This window comes from Callospermophilus lateralis, chromosome 7, assembly GCF_048772815.1.
Source record: "Callospermophilus lateralis isolate mCalLat2 chromosome 7, mCalLat2.hap1, whole genome shotgun sequence".
Lineage (NCBI taxonomy): Eukaryota > Metazoa > Chordata > Mammalia > Rodentia > Sciuridae > Callospermophilus > Callospermophilus lateralis.
In genome coordinates, this window is record NC_135311.1 from 28,278,560 (window position 1) to 28,299,050 (window position 20,491).

A 20,491-nucleotide genomic window follows, 5' to 3' on the forward strand; every position below is an offset into this window, starting at 1 on the left:
TCCTGGCTAAACCCTGTGGGGAAAGTACCCTGTTTTTCCTCTTGTGTTAAGGAAACTTCAAGTATAAAACTACAAAATCATCTATTAACTCATGACCCTTAATTGAAGTTTCAGTCTTTTTAAACCTAGTAGAGAATGAGACACAGGTTATTTTCTTACCTTTGCTTGGGTGAAATTACTGCCTTGGACAATTACATTGAAAGGCAAAATATCCTCAGTGGTCCCCAGAATAACTCCCAACCTTCCCTGCTACCCTAATCCTCCAGCTCCTACACCTATAGAGTTTCCCTGTTTCCTGAGGCATGGAAAGTTCACTGGTTGAGAAGCTTCACCTCACCTTTGTGACCCTTTTCTCTCGTCATTGTCTCACCATACCCAGGTTCCCTCCCCCAGTAGTCAAAGATCACAGCCAAGTCCATGACTTTTGCCACATATCCCTCCTGTTGGCTCTGGTTTCGACCCAGGAAACACTAAGCAAAAACTGTGCGGAGGCCCCAGTCGCAGCCCAGCTGGGAAAAAAGGTGGTCCCACAAGGCGGTCTCTGCAATCATAACTGGCCTCCAGCCCCATCTCCCTCCAAGTGTCCAGCGTCCCATCATGACTCCAGCCGGGGTGAGGGGGCAGGGTGGAGGTAGTTGTCCGACATGATGATGTCACTAGTGAGTTGCTGCTCCAGAAACTCAGAGGTCTCCTCAGCTATCTGGCCTGGGATTCGGAAGTCAACAGCAGGTGGATCCTGCTTAGGGCTGGGTGGGGGCCGAGAAACCCAGTTCTCAGAGGGACAGCCTGTCCCCTGAAGGAACTGCAGGAAGTTCTCCTCAATGGAGCCCTCCCGGCTAGGCAGCCTCAGCTCCTCCTCTGGAGCTGGCTTGAAGAAGCAGACAAACTGCTTGCTGAGCTCCCCCCGAATCTGCCGGTTGAGACACCCATAGAAGAAAGGGTTGGAAGTGAAGCAAAAGTAGCCAATCCAGGTCACCACACTCTCCACCTGCCCGGTTGAAATAGGCTGAGCACTCAGGGCAACGTAGAGGTGGAAAGAGAAGTAGGGCAACCAACAGAGCAGGAACTGACCCCCCACAGCCAGGAGGACCACTGCTGCTTTCCCTCCCCCAAACGTCCGGTGTGGAGTGGTTTGGGGTGCCCCCGAGCTGGTGACCATAGTGGAGCGGCTGCTGAGAGACTCGGAGCGTTGCCGGGGTGTCTCCATCCACGTGGGCAGTGGCCCATGCTGCATCGCAGCAACACGAGCCACTCGGAACATGCTGCAGTAGACCACAAGGATGAGGAGCAGGGGCAACAAGAAGTAAAGGACAGCAAAGACCACCACAAAAAGCTGGCAGTAGGCACTGTGGCTCCATTGGAGTGAACAGCCTGGGGGTACATTGGGACCTCCTTCTTCCCAGGAGACCCTTCCCAACACTGGCACAGAAGCCATGGCCAGGGCCTTCACCCATACACCCACCAACACTGAGGCCACAAGCCCCAGTGTCATGCGCACCTCATAGCGCATGGGGTGGACCACATAATAGTAGCGCTCCACATTGATGGCGGACACAGAGAGGATGGCCAGGCTGACAAAGCATACACTCAGGAACAAATAGAGGCGGCAGGCCACCTCCCCGAAGAGGGCATGGTCAAAGAGGGCGGAGCTGGAGAGCATGGCCAGGGGCATGAGTGTCAGGGCAGCCAGCAGGTCCACCAGGCAGAGGTGGAAGACAAATACAAATTTTCGGAGGGCGGGTGTCTTGGCGATAACGGCCATCACAGCAGCATTGCCAGCCACAGCAGTCAAGTCCAGCAGGAGCATGAAGAAAAGGGCCACAGATTCTGAAGCTACATCCCTCAGTCCCACCTCTGGGACCCCACTGGCAGTAGAGGGACCTGGAGTTTGAGGGATCCTCCCCAAAGTGGAAGAGTTCCCCGATGACTGAGGGATGGGCGAGGACTCCATGGGGCTGAAAGAGGACACCCAGGGCACCTCCTATCACAGGCCCATCCCCCATTCTAGTTCACGACCCTGGGATGGTGAGCCCAGACTCAGGCTTTCCAATATTGTGAGTAAGTGGAGCTCCTGCTGGAGCCTCTTATCACCAGCCTTCAAAGTTGGATTGCTCTGTGTCCAGAGCACCAGGCCAGGCAGCTGCAGTCTTAGGAATTCCTATCCCTGTTCTGGCAGGAGGTGGCTCCCAGGTTGGCCTTGACAACTGGGAAGACGCAGGAGACATGAGAGAGATGAAGCCTTGACCACTCAATAGCACTCCCCCTCCTGAGTGGCCTCTGGCTCTTCCTTTTCCACTTTCCTTCCTCCATTCTCCATACCCTTCTCCCCTTTCAAGGGCCGTTATCCAGAGATTCTGAATCCTCTGTTTGCCTTTCCCAGGTCCTGCTGAGTTCTGGAACAGTGTGCAGTTTTAGGGCTGCTTATGTGAATCTCCCGATTTCTGATCTCCAAATAGGGGGTAGAAGGAGCATAAGGTTAGGCTTCTGGTTCCAGGTCTAGGCATTACTAACTCTGCAATTCTTCTGGACTCGTTTCCTCATAAAGGTATCTGTAAAATGAAGGGAATAGTACCTACTTCACAACTGTGTTTACAGGCCCTGCGAGATTCATTAACCACAGTTCTAATCACAGGCTTCCCACATGTCCAACCCTGTTCTAAGCTCTCGATGAATATTAACTCACTTTAGTCCTCATACAACCTTATAAAACGAATAGTATTCTTATCTCCACTTTTCCAGGAATAAACCTGAGGCTAGAGATGTTAAGGCATTTACCCAAAGTCACATAGTAAATGGCCAGGTCTAGGTACCTACCTGGTCAGTCTGGTGCCCTGATGTGCATGAAGGTGCCCTTTACACCAACTGAAATACAGTAGGATTCTAGCGATTGTTGAATATGAACTCTCTCTAAAAAATGTCTCTCACTGCTATAGGGCTGTCACCTGAAAAGGAGAACTGTGCTTTTGTCTCTTCTGCCATCACCATTCCCAAGACAAAGACTTTGGGAATGTTGAAAAGAAACAGTGAAAATAGAATGTCCCAGCTGGAAGGAAACTGGTTCACTTGAAAGCTGCCCTTCTCTACCTACTCTAGCTTCTCAAGGCCACTGTGCCACTGTGGGTGGAGAAGAGCTGCTTCTCATTTTCCCAGCTTCCCATATCTTGTCACTGGACTGACCCTCTGAGGATCCCTGGCCCAAGGGTTTCTTGGTTCTGGACTGTCACCACGGTCACAGAACAAGGACTGGGAGTAGGTGCTGGAATAGGCATGAGGTGAAGATGCCCAGATAGAAGCATGATCATGAAGTGGTGAGCATAAAGCAGACAAGGAGACTGGAAGAAACCAGTATCTATCATTTCTCCTTATCAAATGTCAATATCACATCTGTTTTATGTGTGTCATTATCCATGTTGAGTTTTCATATAATTGAAATGGGTTGCCCAATGTAATTAAAATTTTTTCATTTACACATATCATTCTTGCAGTGCAGATTCCCTCAATATAGTATGATGACTTATGCAACCTAGAGGCAAACTGCAGCACGCCCAATCAGATGGTCTTTCTGTAGACAAGTTAAAAATTTCCTGGGCTACAGTTTCCTCATATGTGAAATGGGAGGCTGGGACTAGAGGACCTCCAAAATCCTACACATGATAACATTTGATTCCTCTGTGAGTTCCCTGATACAGAGGGCCTGGTGGTTGCTAAGTTTTAAACTTACCATCTCCATGACTTCTATGAAGAAGACAGTGTGGCCTCCAGGGCCCACTCTTCTCCAGTTATCATCTTAAAATAATCATGGGTTTTGGTGTTACCATGACTCTCACACTAATCCAATTTCTAACATGCTGTGCAATAGGTGCTCAATGCAATTTTGTGAACTGAATCAGACTCAAATTGACTCAAAGTGAATCCCTACCTCCTAGTACAAACTCCAAGAATATTCTGTCAGTCATCTGTGTGCCAGCCAGGGGACTCTTTTTTGGAAAGGATAACCCAGGCTCTTGGATTCAAGACTGCCCTAACTTTGGACATCTGCCTAGAGACATGCCTCTCTCCAGAGATAGCAGAAAGCTCATTTCACAGTTGAGAAGGCCACATAGACTCAGGGTCTGCAGAGAACATGAAGAGAGGGCAGAAAAGTGGAGATTTCAGCTTCTCTTAAGATGGTCTACCAGGAAAAACACCAGAAATACTAGAGGAAGCATCCTTGCCTCTTATGCCACAATTTACCCATCTCTTCTACCTATGAGGCGCCCAGAAGACATGACTCCAAGTCCATGGTAACTAATAGAAGAAAGATCCACCATGGGTGGGTTGCATGCAAGAGTCTAATCTAGCAAGGCTCAGCCAGGGTCCCAGAATGAGAGAGGCAGACATGGTTTCCATGTGGACGTGGAGAGGTGCATACAGCCATGATGGAGCCCTAGGTAACAAGCATTGGACATTTCTCAGAGTCCCTTCAGTCTTGCCAGTATTTCCACAATGACTCCCAAACTCCAGGAATCCTATTTAACTTCTAACAGACACACCAATATACCTGGCAACTGGACACTCCCTCTGACCATCTGCCTTATAGAGGGCCAGGCCTTGGTATAATGCTTTTATAGGGGTAGTCCAGGGAGCCTTGCTCCACTCCCAGTTCATGTCATCATGCCTTCTACCCCAACAGATGCTTTCATCCTCCCACTGCTTCCTTCCAACACCACCCACCTCACCAGGACCTCTTAGTTCCTGGAAGATTTGGCCACCATAGGGACTGAGGTCTGGCCTGTAGCAGGGGCACAGTCAAGTAACAAATACCCTTGTTTCAGGACGCAGGATGCACACAAGTGCCCAGCCCAAGGCCACAGAAGTGCTGTTGAGATTCATATGTACCTGTTTCTCAGATACGGAGCTTCCTTCCCAAGAATCGGAGCCCAGTCTTTCTTCAGGCAAGCTCATACCCCTCCTGAGCCAGGGGAGATTTCTAGGAAGCTTCAACACCTCTCCCAAGCAGAGTTGCCCACACCCAGGGCACAGTTGCCCATCAGCCTAGATGCCAAAGAACCAATTCCTAAGATGTGGGGAGCCCATCTCTATGACATGGAACAAGACAGATGGAGAATGCTGTCTGTTGCAGAATGTGGCTACTCCCACCAGCAGGAGATCATCAAACCCCCATCTCTAGGCTCCAGAGATGCCGACACCCTATTACCGCCTTTGGGATACCTGGGAGCCCATCCCCTAACAAAACTGCCCACCACAGGGTAAGATGAGCTAGTCCTTTGAATGCTACCCTTCCGTAGGGTGCTGCAGCACTCACCACCAGGCCCTGGGTCTGGCCCATTCCTGGCCTAGTCGGCAACTCCTACCTTTGCTGAGCAGCTCCCGGCTCCCATGTGATAGCTCCTCTCAGCTGATGCTTCTCCAAGGCTGCTGAAGCCTGAACCACTGCAGTGAGCGTGAGAGGCAGCCGGCAGAGCAGGATGCTCGAAGTGCTTCTGGGTCCTAATGGCCTCCTGCTTCCCACCCAGCCCCTTGGAGCCACTTCTGAAGCAAACAGCTGGGCATCAGTGCCCCGGGTGAAGTGCTCTGGAGTGAGCCCAGTGCTTCTCACTTCTCTCAGGTTGCTGGACTGCTTCTTAAAAGTTTCATGGGACCAGGTGATGACAGGCAGGAGAGACCTTCCTGAAGTAAAGAGAGCATTTGGAGTCAAGAAATTCAGATTCAAGGCCTGGCTATGTTACTCACTGGCTACGGCACTCACTGGCTGTATGACCTTAGGCAAATCATTTCCAGTTTTGGACTTTGTTTGTTATCTGTTCAAAGGGATTATAGGATAGATGATCCCTGAGGTTCCTGACAGCCTTGTCATCTCAGGTTATGTATAACATCGGGACCAATGTGCTTTTTAGCAGGTAGGTCAGTGCATGCATAGGACTCTAAGGTTAGGACAGGGAAGGGGAGGCTCCAGGGAATGGCCCAAGGTTTAATTCCTTTGGAACATGCCAAGTGTATACAGTAGACAGATTGAAGGGTAGCAGTCAGGTTCAAAGGGGAGCTGAAGGCTTTGTGTTAACCCTACATTTGCCCCCACACACATACCGGAAAAAAAGCACATTATTATGTTCCTAGATTGTATGCTTATTTGGAGTGGAGCTGTAAGATTGGTGGAGATAGGGGGACCTAACATTTCTCTGAGAATGCACCTTAACAACACTGCTCTCTAGAGGCAGAGTCGGGGCGAGGTATTCAGAAAGGATCAGATTGGTCTAGATTTATAGGCTTGGAGGAACATCATCCATGGAGCATCACTATCCATATGATGGGCTTTAGAGATGAGATAGGGGCATGACCTCCCACTAACTATGAAGAAAACTACAGCTTCTCAGGTACATGACTGATAGCAAGGGTCGGATTCTGACACAGCAAGAGCTGTCAGGCATTCTGCAAACCAAAGCATCCACATTCCTGCTCAAAATCACACAGTTCCACCTGGCAGAGCCATAAGCCTATGAAGAAAATTCAGACATGCTACTGACTCCAGAGCCTCGTAACCTTATGCTTGCCCACCAGGAACTCCTTCTGTCTCTAAAAAGGAAGAATATGAATTCTAGAACTATTTACTAAACCCAACTCAAGTCATAAGAATAGCGAACTACCCAGCAAATTCAAAAGGGAAGGGTGGCTACCCAGGCCCCCGATCAACAACAAAGAGGCCACTGGCTAGCTCAGAGCTCACAGAACCATTTTCTGCTATCCTTAGTTACCATTTCTTGAGCTCTTATAAAAGTCAGTCCTTTAAATTACAGCATTTTCAACCCCCACACTCATCTTGTTTTGTAGGTACCAGAGGTGAGGTGACTTTCCACAAATATGGCCAGAGTCAATATTCAAACTCAGGTCTGTTTGAAATCAAAGTGTTTGTTCCCTCCCCATAACCTCCATGGAGTCCTGACATGACACACCAGGTAGAAGCCCAGGTTGGCATGACCCTCTTCCAAGAGGTTCAGGGAGAATCTGAGCAAACAAGGCTCTTTGGAATGGGGATATAGAAAAAGCACTGGACTGTGGTCAGAAAACTTTGTTTTAGTTTGGCTCTGCTCTACTGGTTGGTTGGAAAACCTGCGAGTTGGCAGCTGTGCATTAGTTTTCCTACCTATAAGACGGGCAAAATTTGTCACTCCCCAGCTTATCTAGTAGGGTGATAGGGTTCCCCACCCTATCACGGCTGCTGCTCAGGGTTGGTGGAGCTAGTATGGTAGCCATGGCTGGCCAAACAGATGGTGTAGTGGCCAACAGCCAAGGTCATGAGGCCTCTCCCAGAGAGCTATTGAGGAAGGTGGTACCAACGAGGTGGTGGGTCCTAGAGCTCCTCCTGGATGTCGGAAACCATCTTGGTTCAGAGGAGAGAGAGAGTGAGACAAAGAGAGGTGGGTAGGCATGGAGAGAACTGCCTGGCCAAGCCTCGGTGGCCACTGATACTACCACTAATAACAATGATGATGATGATAGTGCTAGTTGTTGTTGTTGTCTTTCTTGCTAGCTTGCTTGCTTTTTTTGTACTGGGGATTGAACCCAGGGGTGTTTTCCTACTGAGCTACATCCTCAGCCCTTTTATTTTTTATTCTGAGACAAGGTCTTGCTAAATTGTAAAGTCTAGCCTTAAATTTGTGATCCTCCTGCTTCAGCCTACTGAGTCCCTGGGGTTACAGGCATGCAGGTTAATGCTACTTCCTGAGGGCCCAGTCTGGGGAGGTACTTCTTATGATATACGTCACTAGATTATCTCAATCAGGGTTTGGAGTAGCTGTTGACATCACATCACCCAACCATCACAACCAGGCTAATCCCTCCTTTTAGAGCTTAGCACAATGAAGGGAATGAGAAAACCACGGTAGGAAAAACTGGGTGAGGTCCCTCAAAACATGTCAGAGATCCATGGTCCACCACATACGCCCAGGTTCCCTGGTATAGGATGAAGACCAGGACCCCTTCTCCCCGTGTCATGGGGAAGCCCTTGGTGCTGAGGATTGGTCTGTGCATCCTAGACTCGCTTCTTGAAACAACTCTATCCCACCCTTGCCCACAAGCCCCTCTTGACAGTGTTCTGTTCACTCCACCCACCCTTTCCTGCCAACATGAGATACTGCAACTGACCAAGTTTACCTTTCATCCATGTATCCATTTATTAAATATTGAATGTTTTCTATGAGCCCATAGCTCCTTCCCTGTAGCCCCTCTGCTTAGAGGTAACCACTGTCTTCCCTCTGTGTTCTCTCTGCCTTCTGTCAAAACCTGCTCTGAGGAAAGAGGTTGATAAATCCGTTGGTAATGATAGCAGCTTAATGTGTTCTCTCCCCCAGGAATATTAACAATTTATCAAGAAACAAAGGGAAGAAGCAAGATGTTGGGATTCCAGTAGCAACCAGGGAAGCCCCTGAGATCCCAAAATACAGAGCACTCCCCAGTCTGGCCTCATCCCCAAGAGGCAAGTGTTGTGTCCCCTCAGCACCCACTTCCATCCATGTGGACAGCCAACTCTCCCACCCAGGAAGTAGGCTCACAGCTGGGGCCTCTCCACTACAGCTCGGCACCATGGGGCCTGCTCCTCAGGCACCCACCTTCCCCTGTCCTCATCTGGGGGCCAGGCTGAGGCACTAGGAGGGGGGTGCAGGAAGACTGAGGTGAGAGCCTTTCCGTTCTCTTTATTCTCCCACAGTCTGGCCCACACCCCCTGCCAGGAGCCGAGATCCAACAGTATATTCAGCCGGCAGCTGCCACTGGTCATGTGAGCCCATTGCTAGGTTACAGGGACCCAAAAATAAATCCTTCCCAACCAGATTAGAAACTGGGGGCCTCGGATGAACCAGGCTCAAAAGAGTGGCAGGAACATCCAGAGTGCACATGTGCAGACCAGGCCATGCTGCCCACCTCCTAACCATTAGCCAGGCCTCAACCATGGACCCCTAAAGGAAAGTTCCAGACAGTTCCTGGGCTCTTAGCAACACAATAAATAGACTTACAGGTTGAGTGGCCACCCTCATTGGCAATCAGGGGCAGCTTGAGCAAGACCACTAAACCTTCTCATCATTAACCTGTTCCTCCATATGCTCTACCCCATGCCCCCACAAAGCAGCATTTGCCATTTGCCCTGGGGCGCAGGGGCAACAAGTACCAATTGTTCTTTTCCAGATTTGGGAAGGGAGATCTAGCAGTAGGCACAGTCCTGAGCATTTCACAAGAGTAATTTCAATAAAATAAGTCCATTGACTGGTACAGAAACTGAAGCTCAGAGAAGTTAAGTGACTTTCTCAGAATCACACAGTTGAGTAAATGTAAATCTAGGGTTTGAATCTATATTTATTCAGACTGGGGTTAGGACAAGGGAGAGGACAGGAAGCCCAGCAGAGGAAAGCAGGGGTGAAGGTGGGGAGTTGCTGAAAATCATTCCCTGGGGCTGATAACTTGGCACTTCTACTTGCTCTGAATTAGAAGTGTTGTCTCCACCAGCCACTCACCTCCACAGCCTCCAAGCCAGGGCACAGCTTACCCAGGCCACCTGCTTGCTTCCCCACTGCATCAGGTTCTAGCCACTTCTTGAGAAAACAGAGTCCAGGTCCTGGTTTGGGTCATTCCTGCATTTGAGGCCTGGGGAGGGGCACATCTAAACCCCCAGTGTAAGAAAAGCAACACCGAAAGGGTTCTAGGAGATCAGGCATCCAACCCCTCATCTTACAGATGAATAGGTCCAGAAGAGGAAATAACTTGTCCTGAATGCACAGCTCAAGAGTAAAGGATGTGGCCAGGCACAGTGGTGCACACATACCTGTAATCCCAGTGGCTCAGGAGGCTAAGGCAGGAGGATTGTGAGTTCAAAGTCAGCCTCAGCAAAAGCGAGGTGCTAAGCAACTCAGTGAGACCCTGTTTCTAAACAAAACAATAACAACAAAATAGGGCTGGGGATGTGGCTCAGTGGTCGAGTGCCCCTGAGTTCAATACCCAGTACCCTCCCTGACAAAAAGAGTAAAGGATGTGTGACCAGAACCCAAGCTTCCAGGTTCCTACCCCCTCTTTGGGGGCTGGGGATATAGCTCAGTTGTAGAGTGCTGTCTCACAAGCACAAGGCCCTAGGTTCAATCCCCAGCACACAAAAAACAAAACAAAAAAACCTACCTCCTCTTTTTGCCTGTAAGTTTTCATAGACCTGTCTCAGTGTAACCTGGGGTCCCTTCCAATACTTAGTGTCCTTCCTCAAGCCACCCCATCTCCAAGGCCCTCTAGTTTCCCATGCTCTTCAGCAATATGCTTCTCCTCCCTGGTGTGATTCGGAAGGGGTTCAGGCTCCCTATCACCTCTCTGTGCAAAGTCCCCACCTCCCTGTTCTGCTCACACTCATATAGTTTACTGAAACCTCGGGGCACCCACCTACTCCTTCTGCTCCCAGCAGTCCTAACTACAGACTATATTTTGCTCAAGTCCAGAAATATTTATCAATTCTCTGCTACATGCAAAGCTCTGTATAGGGAGTGAGGGAAAGCGAGACAGAGATTAAATGAATACAAACCTTTCCCTCTTGGTGCTTACAATGTACGATGGGTCAAAGTAGGTTATAAGTTTCAAGGGAGAATCATATTGCTGGGGAGATTCAAAGGAAAAAGTGAAACTGCTCCTTCAGGAAGTCTAGGAAGTCTTCATGAGGGGGGTCTTAAAAGAAGGGAAAGATTTTATTTTGTTAATTATTATTAATATGTATTTTTAATGGCACATAGTAACCGTACATATTTATGGGGTAATGTATGGTGTTTCGATACATGTATAGTGTGTAATGATCAGTTTGGGGTAATTGGCCTATCATCTCAGATTTTTATCATTTCTTTATGTTGGGAACATTCAAAATCCTCTCTATTAACTATTTTGAACCATTCAACTAATTGTTGTCAACCACAGTCATCCTCCTTGCTATATATAGAACATTAGAAATTCCTCATCGGTTTGGGATATTAACTGGGAGCAGTAGGTGGAGGCTAAGAAGGGGAGTAGCCCAGATCATAGAGATTGCCAAGTTTAAGAAATATCAGGCACTATGAGTTGTTCAGTTTGACTGAAAAATAATCTGTGCATAGGAGAGAAGTTTTCTCACAGAAAGGTTGAGAAAACTTTTTTGTGGAACTGTTGGAAGACCTTCCAAGCCAGCCTGGAAAGTCAGCATGGCAAAATGTTTAGAGCAGAGAGCCACGGTGCCACAGATGTGTCCATCTCCTGTGTTTTTGTGAGTCGGTTGTTCTGTGTTTACTGAAGCCACAAGTTCCAGAGCAAGGAACTGAACTAGAGACTGGGAATTTTCCTTGTTGTTCAAGCAAGCCCAGAGGAAGAACACAAAAGTTTATAAATCATGAAGGAGCTAAGGCATGTGAAAGTATGGCAGAGTGAACTCAGAGGGAAGGGCAGGTCAGAGATGAGGAGATACAGATGAGGAGATACAGAGATCAAATGATACTCCTTTTTCCAGGCGGGGCTCTCTGACTTGCATGCCCATTTTGCGGGGGAGGAGGTGGAGAAGGGTGGAGTGGCAACTTGAGTACCTGGAAATTCTCCCTGAGGGTTGGTGGTGTCCTAGAAGCTACCCAGCCTGATCTGCAGGAACATGGCACCCTGGACCACTCAGCTGGTTATTCCAGCCTGAGATGGCAGTTCAAGCTCAACTTCCTTAGCTCGTACTGATAACAAAGAGCTGCACTCCACAAAGTTCAGACTCTCAGTCTGGTGGTGTCTCTGGACAGCTGTCCCTAAGCATCTCATCCTTAGGAAGGCCAGTCTATGCTGAGCCCTAGGGCATCCTGACTTTTCCCTCCCTAGGTTGGGCACTGCTGGGCCCCGTGATATTGACCTTGTAGTCCCTTTCCCAGCTGTTCCTCTTCCCTCCAAAGTACTCTCCCTGGATCTCTGGCCCAGCTAAAGACAGGAAGACCCCCTATTCAACTTTAATGCCCCAGACTCAGAACTCTCACGGGCTCCTTTGGGATGGACAGATGGCTTCATGAGTGAACCCTCACAAAGGGGTGACTTCACCCACCCTCCTGTGACCCTCTTAGAATGGCATGTGTGAGTTGTCTCTCCAGGGGCCTAGCCCTCAAGGGTCTAAATCAATTCATACTCCAGCAGGGAATACCTAGATGGGGAGGACCTGGGAAGGAAAGAGGACCCACCTGCTCCATCTCAGGGCCTCCAGACTGCAGGACCTCTAGGCTGCACTAACAGACAATAGCCACAAGAGGACAGTGTTGCCACAGAGCTGCGAAGAGTCAGCATCCTAGTAACAGGCTTCTGCCAACCCCCACCTGCTTTCTCCTTCCTAGGGACTTTTGCATCTTGTGGGACCTGATCTTTTTACACTGTTTGTGGTCTCAGCTGCAAGGTGGGCAGGCAGTAAAGTCATGGGTCCCAAAAGAAAATCCCTCCTATTCCTAGGATGTTATGAGGCAGATCTGGCCAACTGGGGTCCAAGAAGCAACCCAGAGCATTCAGTGCAGAGTGCACTCATGTGAAGGGGGTAGTGCATTGGGGGCTCCTCTCTTAGCTTCACTGATCCCCAACTTCAAATGAGGGATTGAGCTAGGATTCCATACCTTCTCTGAGGTTCTTTTCTGCTCTGGATTTCAAGTCTGAGTCAGCAGCTCCTGTCCTTGCATGGCTTCTCTCTCCAGGGCCCTGACAGCTTCAGAGGCTCAGGGTCTAGGCAGGTGGGAGGGTGCAGGAAATGTCTGTGGGTACTTCTGATCTCTCCAAACCAGGCCATTCTCTGGGAATTATTGTCAGAAAAAAAATTGCAATGGTAGGACTGGGAAGGGACCTAGAAAGGGATGACTAGGTTTGGCTGGATACTAGAAAGACCCCTCTGACAAGCTCTATCTGATTGGTTTGCATTTGACTGGGCAGGAGACCTGGAGCCTGGGTGAAGAATGTCCCCTTGCCAGCCCAGATTACCCCAAAAGCCACGGGATCTTATTGGGTTGCACTGCAGTAGAATCAGGAGGAAAGCCTAGACTCCTTCCCTCCCAGGTCTCCTTAACTCCCAGACTCCCCAGTAGTCTTTTCTACTCCCCAAATTGCTCTGACTCCTGATCCCAGCTCCCTGACAAACTCTCGCCTCCAAGGAGTGGAGCCTGCAGCTTCAATTCCAGGGTAGATGCCTGTCTGGCCTTTCCATTTCTGGACTGCCCTGCTCGTCTCCATCTCCTCAGATCTGCCTCTGTTCATGCCCTTACAGATGCTTCTTGTGCCTCTCTGACCCAGTCATTCTCTCCCAACTCCTGTAATTTCACAGCAGGCCTCTGGACATTGTCTACCCATCATCTCGGCTTCCCTGATATGGCATCTGATCTGGCACCTGGGGCCTGACCCTCCAAGCATAGGATGTGTCCTGGTTCTTTTATTTCATCTCTTCTTTCTTCCTTGATGCCCCATTTTCTCCCTTTTTCTGCCTCTTATTTGGTTTCCCTCCTTTGATCTCTCTCCCTCCTTTGCTTTCCGTATCCTGTTCTCAGAACTCTCCAAGTCTTGGAGCCTCTTGGCCATGGGCCCCTGCTCCCCCACCGATCTGAGTCTGCCTCAATGTACACCTTCCGCTTGCCATCTCTCTCTCCACCCTCACTTCCTCCTCTGCAGTGAGTACACAGAGAAGCTGATCCATCCCTCCCTGGACTGAGGGTATAAATAGCAGAGGGAGGCTGGGCTAGCAGCCAAACTTGCCTCCAGTCTCTTCCTTGCAGTCTGGGGCTTGAGTATCCAGGACCTAAGGTGTGGAGGGTCCTGGGCAAGGCCTCAAGTGAAGGAAACTGGAGGGTCAGAATTGAAGGCCACTGTACAGTGACAGACAGAGAGAGGGATGTGCCAACAAGCTGCAGGGGATGGGGGGGGCTTCATATTCAGGTCAGGTTCTCCCCGCAGCATGGTTCTGGAGTACTGACTTCTGCTGCTGGAGAAGGAGCTCTGGGCCAGAAACGCTCCCAAGGGTCACTCCAGGGCCCTGCCCACTCCTCCAGGGCGCAGATGCGTGGGCCCAGGTGGCTGCCAGCAGACAGCAGCTGGGGACTGGAGTGGAAGTGGCGCCCTCAGGAAACAGGCTACATGCTCACCCCAGCCAGCTCCCCGGCCTAATTAGAGACCGGAACGGCATTGATCGTCCCTGGGCTCATTATGTCACAGCTGGGGAACAGCTGGCCAGTCTTTTCCAGGCCATTAGCTGCGCCATGAAGTGGAGAGAGGGAGGGGGCGAGCAAGCAGGATCAATACCCAGTCTGTCTGTGGGGGAAGTGCCTGGTGGCTGCCTCCTCTGGCACTCTGGGCTATGTTTCTCTCCAGGGCTGCAGCTGCAGCACTGGCCAAGCTCCTTGGAGTTCACACACGAAACCTCAACCCTTCCTGTCCTGGAGCTTGGAGAGATGGCCTCTAGGCTGACACTGACCTGGCTCACAGGGGACCCTAGAGACTTCTCTCACAGGGGATCAAGAAGGGCAGAAAAGGCTCGGATTACCTACCCTGGTCTCAGAGGGGACCTTAAAAGTCCAGCTCCTCTCCACCCCCACAGCAAGATGACACCTAAGGCAGCTGCTTCTCTTGGCCCAGGGCCACCTCTCTGTGCCCCTGGGTCCAGCTGGGTTTGATTTCCTGTGGGGTGGGGAGATGGCAGGGGATCCTCTGACCCTCAGGGAATAGAGGTGCTGGAAGGAAGGGGGTGAAAGACAATGATTCTCACTTTCTCCTTCTTCCTTTCTCTGACCTGGGCCAGCAGATACTCAGCTGAGCAGAACCCAAGGAAGACATTCACCTGCCTCACCCCCTAAGTCCCACTGTCAGAGGGGAGTCCATTAAGTAATGAACTAGATTTTTACTTAAGTGTCAAAGCTGGAAGAGACCTCCAAAATATCACAAGCTACATTCCTCATTTTAAGGAGGGAGATAGCCAGTTCTAATAAGCTTTAAATTCTGCCATGCCTGGCTGACTCTGCTAGCAAGTGCACATTTCAGATTTCTCTGTTCCTCTCTCCTAATCTCTGCATTGAGTTTTAATATAGCCCTGAGGTCCCTGGGGCACAGGTCTGTCCTCAGGCCACAGATGGAGGCTTTGCTCTCCAAGAAAGCAGTAGGCCTGCTGGGCTTCTTCCCATGCTACCTCAGGACCACCAGGGTAAACAACAGTCACCGGAGCAATGATGGCTTCAGCTGCTGGGTTCCTGGGCCATGTCTCTACCTCACTGAACAGAGGCCACGTTGGGCAGAGAGCCCTCTGCTCCCCAAAATTCCTACAGTGTCCTCCATTCCAGAATCAGCAGTGAATAAAGCTCAGAAATAAGAGACCTGAATTCTAGACTTGAGTTCCATTGGGACCCAGCTCCAGCCCTGAAAAGCCAGCAGACCAAGATAACTAGAAGCGCCCAGAAGGCAGAAGGGCCCTTAACGTTTATGTCTTATGTATGTGGAGGTGGTTTTTTGCTCAGGGATACGCAGAGGCAGACTGGAGATCAGGGTTCCCAGTTTCCAGGTGGTCAGTGTTGGTCCATTCACCACAGGTTCTTGCGTCTAAGATCTGCCACAATGAGCCAACCCCTTTCTCAGGGCTCTCAGAACAGAGGAGGGACCTGGGATGAGTCAGAAGCACATTGGACACACCATTGCCTCCTGAGTTGCCCCTTCTCAGGTGAGATTCTGTTAGATTAGACCCCTGAGCAGCTGCTACCCAAGCATGGAGCAGAGACCACTGGGCTCTGCTGTGTCTGATGTGGAGCCATCTCTCTGTCTAGGTCCAAGTGGTGCTCAGGACAGAAGGAGCTTAATGGGTACCTGGTATTTCTGGAACTTCATGTAGCCTGAGGCACAGGGATGGAATGAAATAGAAATGCAGTATTGTTCCTTCTGCTGGCATTGGGAGGAAAGGGAAGCTCTCCATGGGATAGAAGATAACATGGCAGCTGGACTGGGAATCAGGGAGGACACATAAGTGAGTCCCTGGGGCCTGCTTCCCGAGGCCATTGGCAGGGCAGCCTCATCCTCATTTTCTTCTCTTGGCTCCAGAACAGAGAGTGACAGCCTTAAGCAGCAGGGACTAAGAAGCAAACACCCTGGTTCTAGCTGGAACGTGGGGAGGGGGTTGCCAGACAACCTGGAGTAGAAACCCTAGCACAGGATGCTTTGGGACCAGATATCTGGGGGTGGGGTCATTGTGGCAAGAAGGGGGAGCCCTGAGAAGCCAAGAGCATAAGAAACAGAACCAGCATGGCAGGAAAGGGGCCCTGGAAAAGGAGAGAGAAAGATACCAAAATGTCTGTGGTGCAGAGGGGCATTGTTAAAGTCTTGAGGGTATGTCCCTTGGGTGCCATTTATTATCCCTGTAGACTGTGGCAAGTTCCAGATCTGATCAGGGCAAGTCTTGATCTGTGAAGAATGCTAAGAGCGATATTTGCCTCCCAGGTTGCCGTGGCTCTAAGGCTCACAGGAGGGAATGCGAGTGAAAGGTTCTGGAAAGTGTTCAAACCATAATGACGGTTTTCATTACCCCACACTGCTGTCTGTCAGCTCATCTGCAGCATGTGGTGTTAGGACCCTGATTTCCAAGTTGCTAGAGAATGGTTTGCATCATAACATTTTGTACACAAGTATTTTTGTCAGAGTGACAGAAGCAAGGGGCTTTCCTTCTAGAAGGGACTACCCAGGCTATATGAGCAGATGTTTATGAATCTATAACAGCATGCGTCAATCCCCACAGGATCTCTGCTCACAGAGGAGGCGCTGGAAACCTATGCTTCTAAGACATGTGCACACACATATGCACACACAGACATAGACACATGCACCATGGCAAGCCTTTCTAGGTGCTGGGCTTTCTCATTTCTCAGTCCATGATACAGTTTGTTTCTCTGAGAATAACAACATTAAGGTGGTAACCAGACAAAGAACTGAAAGAGATACGGGAACTAGGGGACAGTTTTATATTCATTAGTTGTGGATTTCTGGGAGAAAGAAGGTAGTACTATGATTTGTATTTGCTGCTATGCTTTATGACTTACAAAACTCTGTCGCATATATTATTTTTATTATCACTATTATTATCATTATTTAAACCACATGGCACTTTTGTGAGATCAGTACTATTACCTGAGGCCCAGAGAGTCAAAGTGCCTTCTTCCAGATCATCCAACTAGTAGGTGACAAAATCAGAAGCCAAACTAAGTCCTTTATTCTGAACCCTGATCACTCTCTGACATTTTGCTCCTTCTCACCTCTTGGTAACTCCTAGTTCTTACCAAGCATCTCTCCTGCCAGAGTTGGAAGGTGCAAGCATTATGTTCCACCAACTTGTTTGTAATTTTTAAATAATAATTTCACATTTATAGAAAAGTTGAGAAGAACTCCTGAATACCTTTTATCCAGTTTCTCAATTTGTTTTATGTTGAAATTTGGCAACATAACTTATGACATACAGTTATATCTTCTTTCTCTCCTTCTCTCTCTCTCTCTCTCTCTCTCTCTCTCTCTCCTTCCCTCCCTCCCTCCCTCTTGTTTATAAATATTTATGTAATTTCTTATCCACTGGAGAGTAAATTGTAGACACAATGCCCTATTACCCCTTTGTACTTCAGTGTGTATTTACTAAAAACAAAGACAATTCTCCTACAGAACCCCAGCAGGACATCATAATCAGGAAACTAACCTTAACACAGAACAACCATCAAATCTGGAGACTCCATTTGAATTTCACTGCTTATTCTAATAATATTGTGTGTAAGTTCAAGATTCAATCCAGGATCATGTGTTGTTTTGTCTTTTTAGTCTCCTTCAATCTGGAATACTTCCTCAGTCTTTCCTTGTCTTTCTTGTCCTTAATATTTTTGAAGAACACTTTATTTTGTTACTTGGTAGAATGTCCCTCAATTTCAGTTTGGCAGTTACCTGAATTTGGGTATGCATCTTGTTGTGAATACTACAGAAGTGTACTGTGTTCTCATTTCATCTCAATATGGGGTACACAATGTTGGTTTGTCCCATTACCTAGGATGTTAACTTTTATCACTCAGTTAAGATGATGTCAGTCAAGTTTTTCCATTTGAAAAGTCAATTAAGAAGTATTATGTGCTCATCAATTAATGAGTATTTGTGGGGAGATGTTTGAGATTGTGTAAATATCATATTCCTCATCAAACCTTCTCGGCTAGTTTTAAAATACCTTGATGGTTCTTGCCTAAATCATTTATTACTATGATGGTTACCAAATGGCAAATTTCCTAATTTTATCCTTTGTAATATATTTATCAATTGACATTCTTTTTTTAATATATATATATATATATTTTTTTTCAATGGACCTTAATTTTATTTATTTATATGTGGTGCTGAGAATTGAACCCAGGGCCTCACACATGCTAGGCAAGCACTCTACCACTGAACCACAACCCCAGCCCCTATCAATTGACATTCTAATATAAGATAAAGGCTTCCGTTTCTCCACATATAGATAGATAGATACAGTAGGTATATACATATATTATATGCATACGTAAGCATAAATTCATCTATTCCTATTTTATTCAATGGGTTGCAACCTAATACTAAAATTACTTTGATGCTTAAATTGTCCAGATATGGGCTGTGAACACCCCTTCAAGCGAGGTTCTCAGTCTTTTTGTCACGTTTCCATTATTCTTTGAGTGCTTCCTTACTTTCTAGCATAACAAGATGTTCCAGGTTCACTTCATAATTTCTAGGCTGATCAGTCCTGATTTCTTTTCTTGTGTGTATGTGTAAAATGATATTTAGAAACCAATATCTGGTGCTTGGTGTGTCTGCTGCTACTGCTTCTCATGTCTTTCAGAAAGGACACATAAGTGAGTTTCCTCATTTATGTGCTGTATACATATATATATATATATACACACACACATACACATACACATAAACACACACGAACATTTCTACGTCTGTTTATCTATCTTAAAAACATGAGCTCAAACGAATTCCCCAATTTGCATCTTATACTACAGTATTTATTCCCTTTTCACATATATAACTCCTAGAACCAGGAGACATACAGTTTCCATTATCCCAATCTTTTACCTGTTTGCTCAGTCTTCCTGTTTATAATCAAACTTCTAACCACACAGGTCACCTTCACTGCCCCAGGCTCACCAAACATGCTGTTCATGGAGGCCAAATTTTGGTCCTGGCTGCATTGACCACTCCAGCTATGCTGGCTGAACCCTCCATCTAATCAAAGGTAAGGAGGAGACTAAGTCCACATTCTAAAAGTTCTTAAAGGATTGGCTTTATTGACAAATTCATCTTCATCACATATTGAAATCAATTCCACCATCATTCAGACAATTGTCATATAACTCATATAGGTTTGTTCTACAATAGAGCACTTTTTTTGTTTAAGAGTAATAGGGCCAGTATTTATGAAGTTAATTCTAGGTTAAGCTGAGAAACACATTATAATAAGTGCATATTCACTACATTTTTAAAGCTTTCTCATAATCTATTTTCCTATTTTTTATCATGCCAATTTATATGACAAAGTAGAGGCCCTTTGCCCTACTTATAAATTGAGAAACAAAATTTCAAACATTGCATGGCAAAGATTGATTGGTTGTTTACCAAACCATTTCCTCTCACCTCCTGTGTGCATAGCTTGACACTTCCCAGCCTCCCCAGCAGTCAGATGTGGGCATATGATGTTTTGTCCAGCAGTATGTGGTAGAAATGATAAATGCCACTTCCAGATCTGGCCCATAAAAGCTTCCACATAATCCTGCATGCTCCCTGCCTCTTCTCCCATCTGCTGATTAAAATACAGAGGATCTGGTAGAAAATTCCAAAGCCTGCAGTAGTGAGCAGAGCCACAGGACAGATAGTTACTGGGTGTCTAAATCACCCTGTGGAAAGCCCTCAACTAAATACCTGCATTAAACTGTTCTGTGAGTGAAATATTGACTTCTACTGAAATTAAGCCACTAAGATTTGGGGGTTATCGGTCACATCAGTTAACTATCTTAACAATTGCAAAAAGCAAATGAATTGTCTAGCACGGGAAAGGCACTGAGTTCCATCCTTAGCACCACATAAAAGCAAAGAAATAAAAGTATTGTGTAAAAAAAAATTAATTGCCCAAGTTTACCCTTTAGAAGTGACAAAACATAGTGTCAAAGGTGGCCTTTTGATTCCCACATGAGGGTTTGTCCCATCAGACCAGGCCAGGTAGCATGGACTTGGTATCTTGGGAGACCTTAATCCTCTTTCAGAATCTTTCATTATTTCAAACGTAACAGTTTCCTCCTTTGCACAAGTATAACTTTAACCCTACCTTTTCTCCTTTCCCTTTCTATGACCCAGGTTTACTTTTTCACAGATTTGTTTCATCAGATGAAAATATCTGTTTTATCTAACAGCTGACCCCCTGGCAGAGGGAGGCTTACCCACCTATTTTACCCATCTTACTCACCCATCTGTACCGATG

The 20,491-nt window shown here is 47.6% G+C and overlaps 1 protein-coding gene across 1 annotated transcript; it reads right to left on the minus strand.

Annotated features, from left to right (window-relative positions):
- Positions 1 to 595: 595 nt before the first annotated feature.
- Gpr61 (G protein-coupled receptor 61) lies at positions 596 to 1,951 on the minus strand. Its single transcript, XM_076863411.1, has one exon. The coding sequence runs from the start codon at positions 1,949 to 1,951 to the stop codon at positions 596 to 598; it is 1,356 nt and encodes a 451-aa protein (XP_076719526.1).
- Positions 1,952 to 20,491: the final 18,540 nt, after the last annotated feature.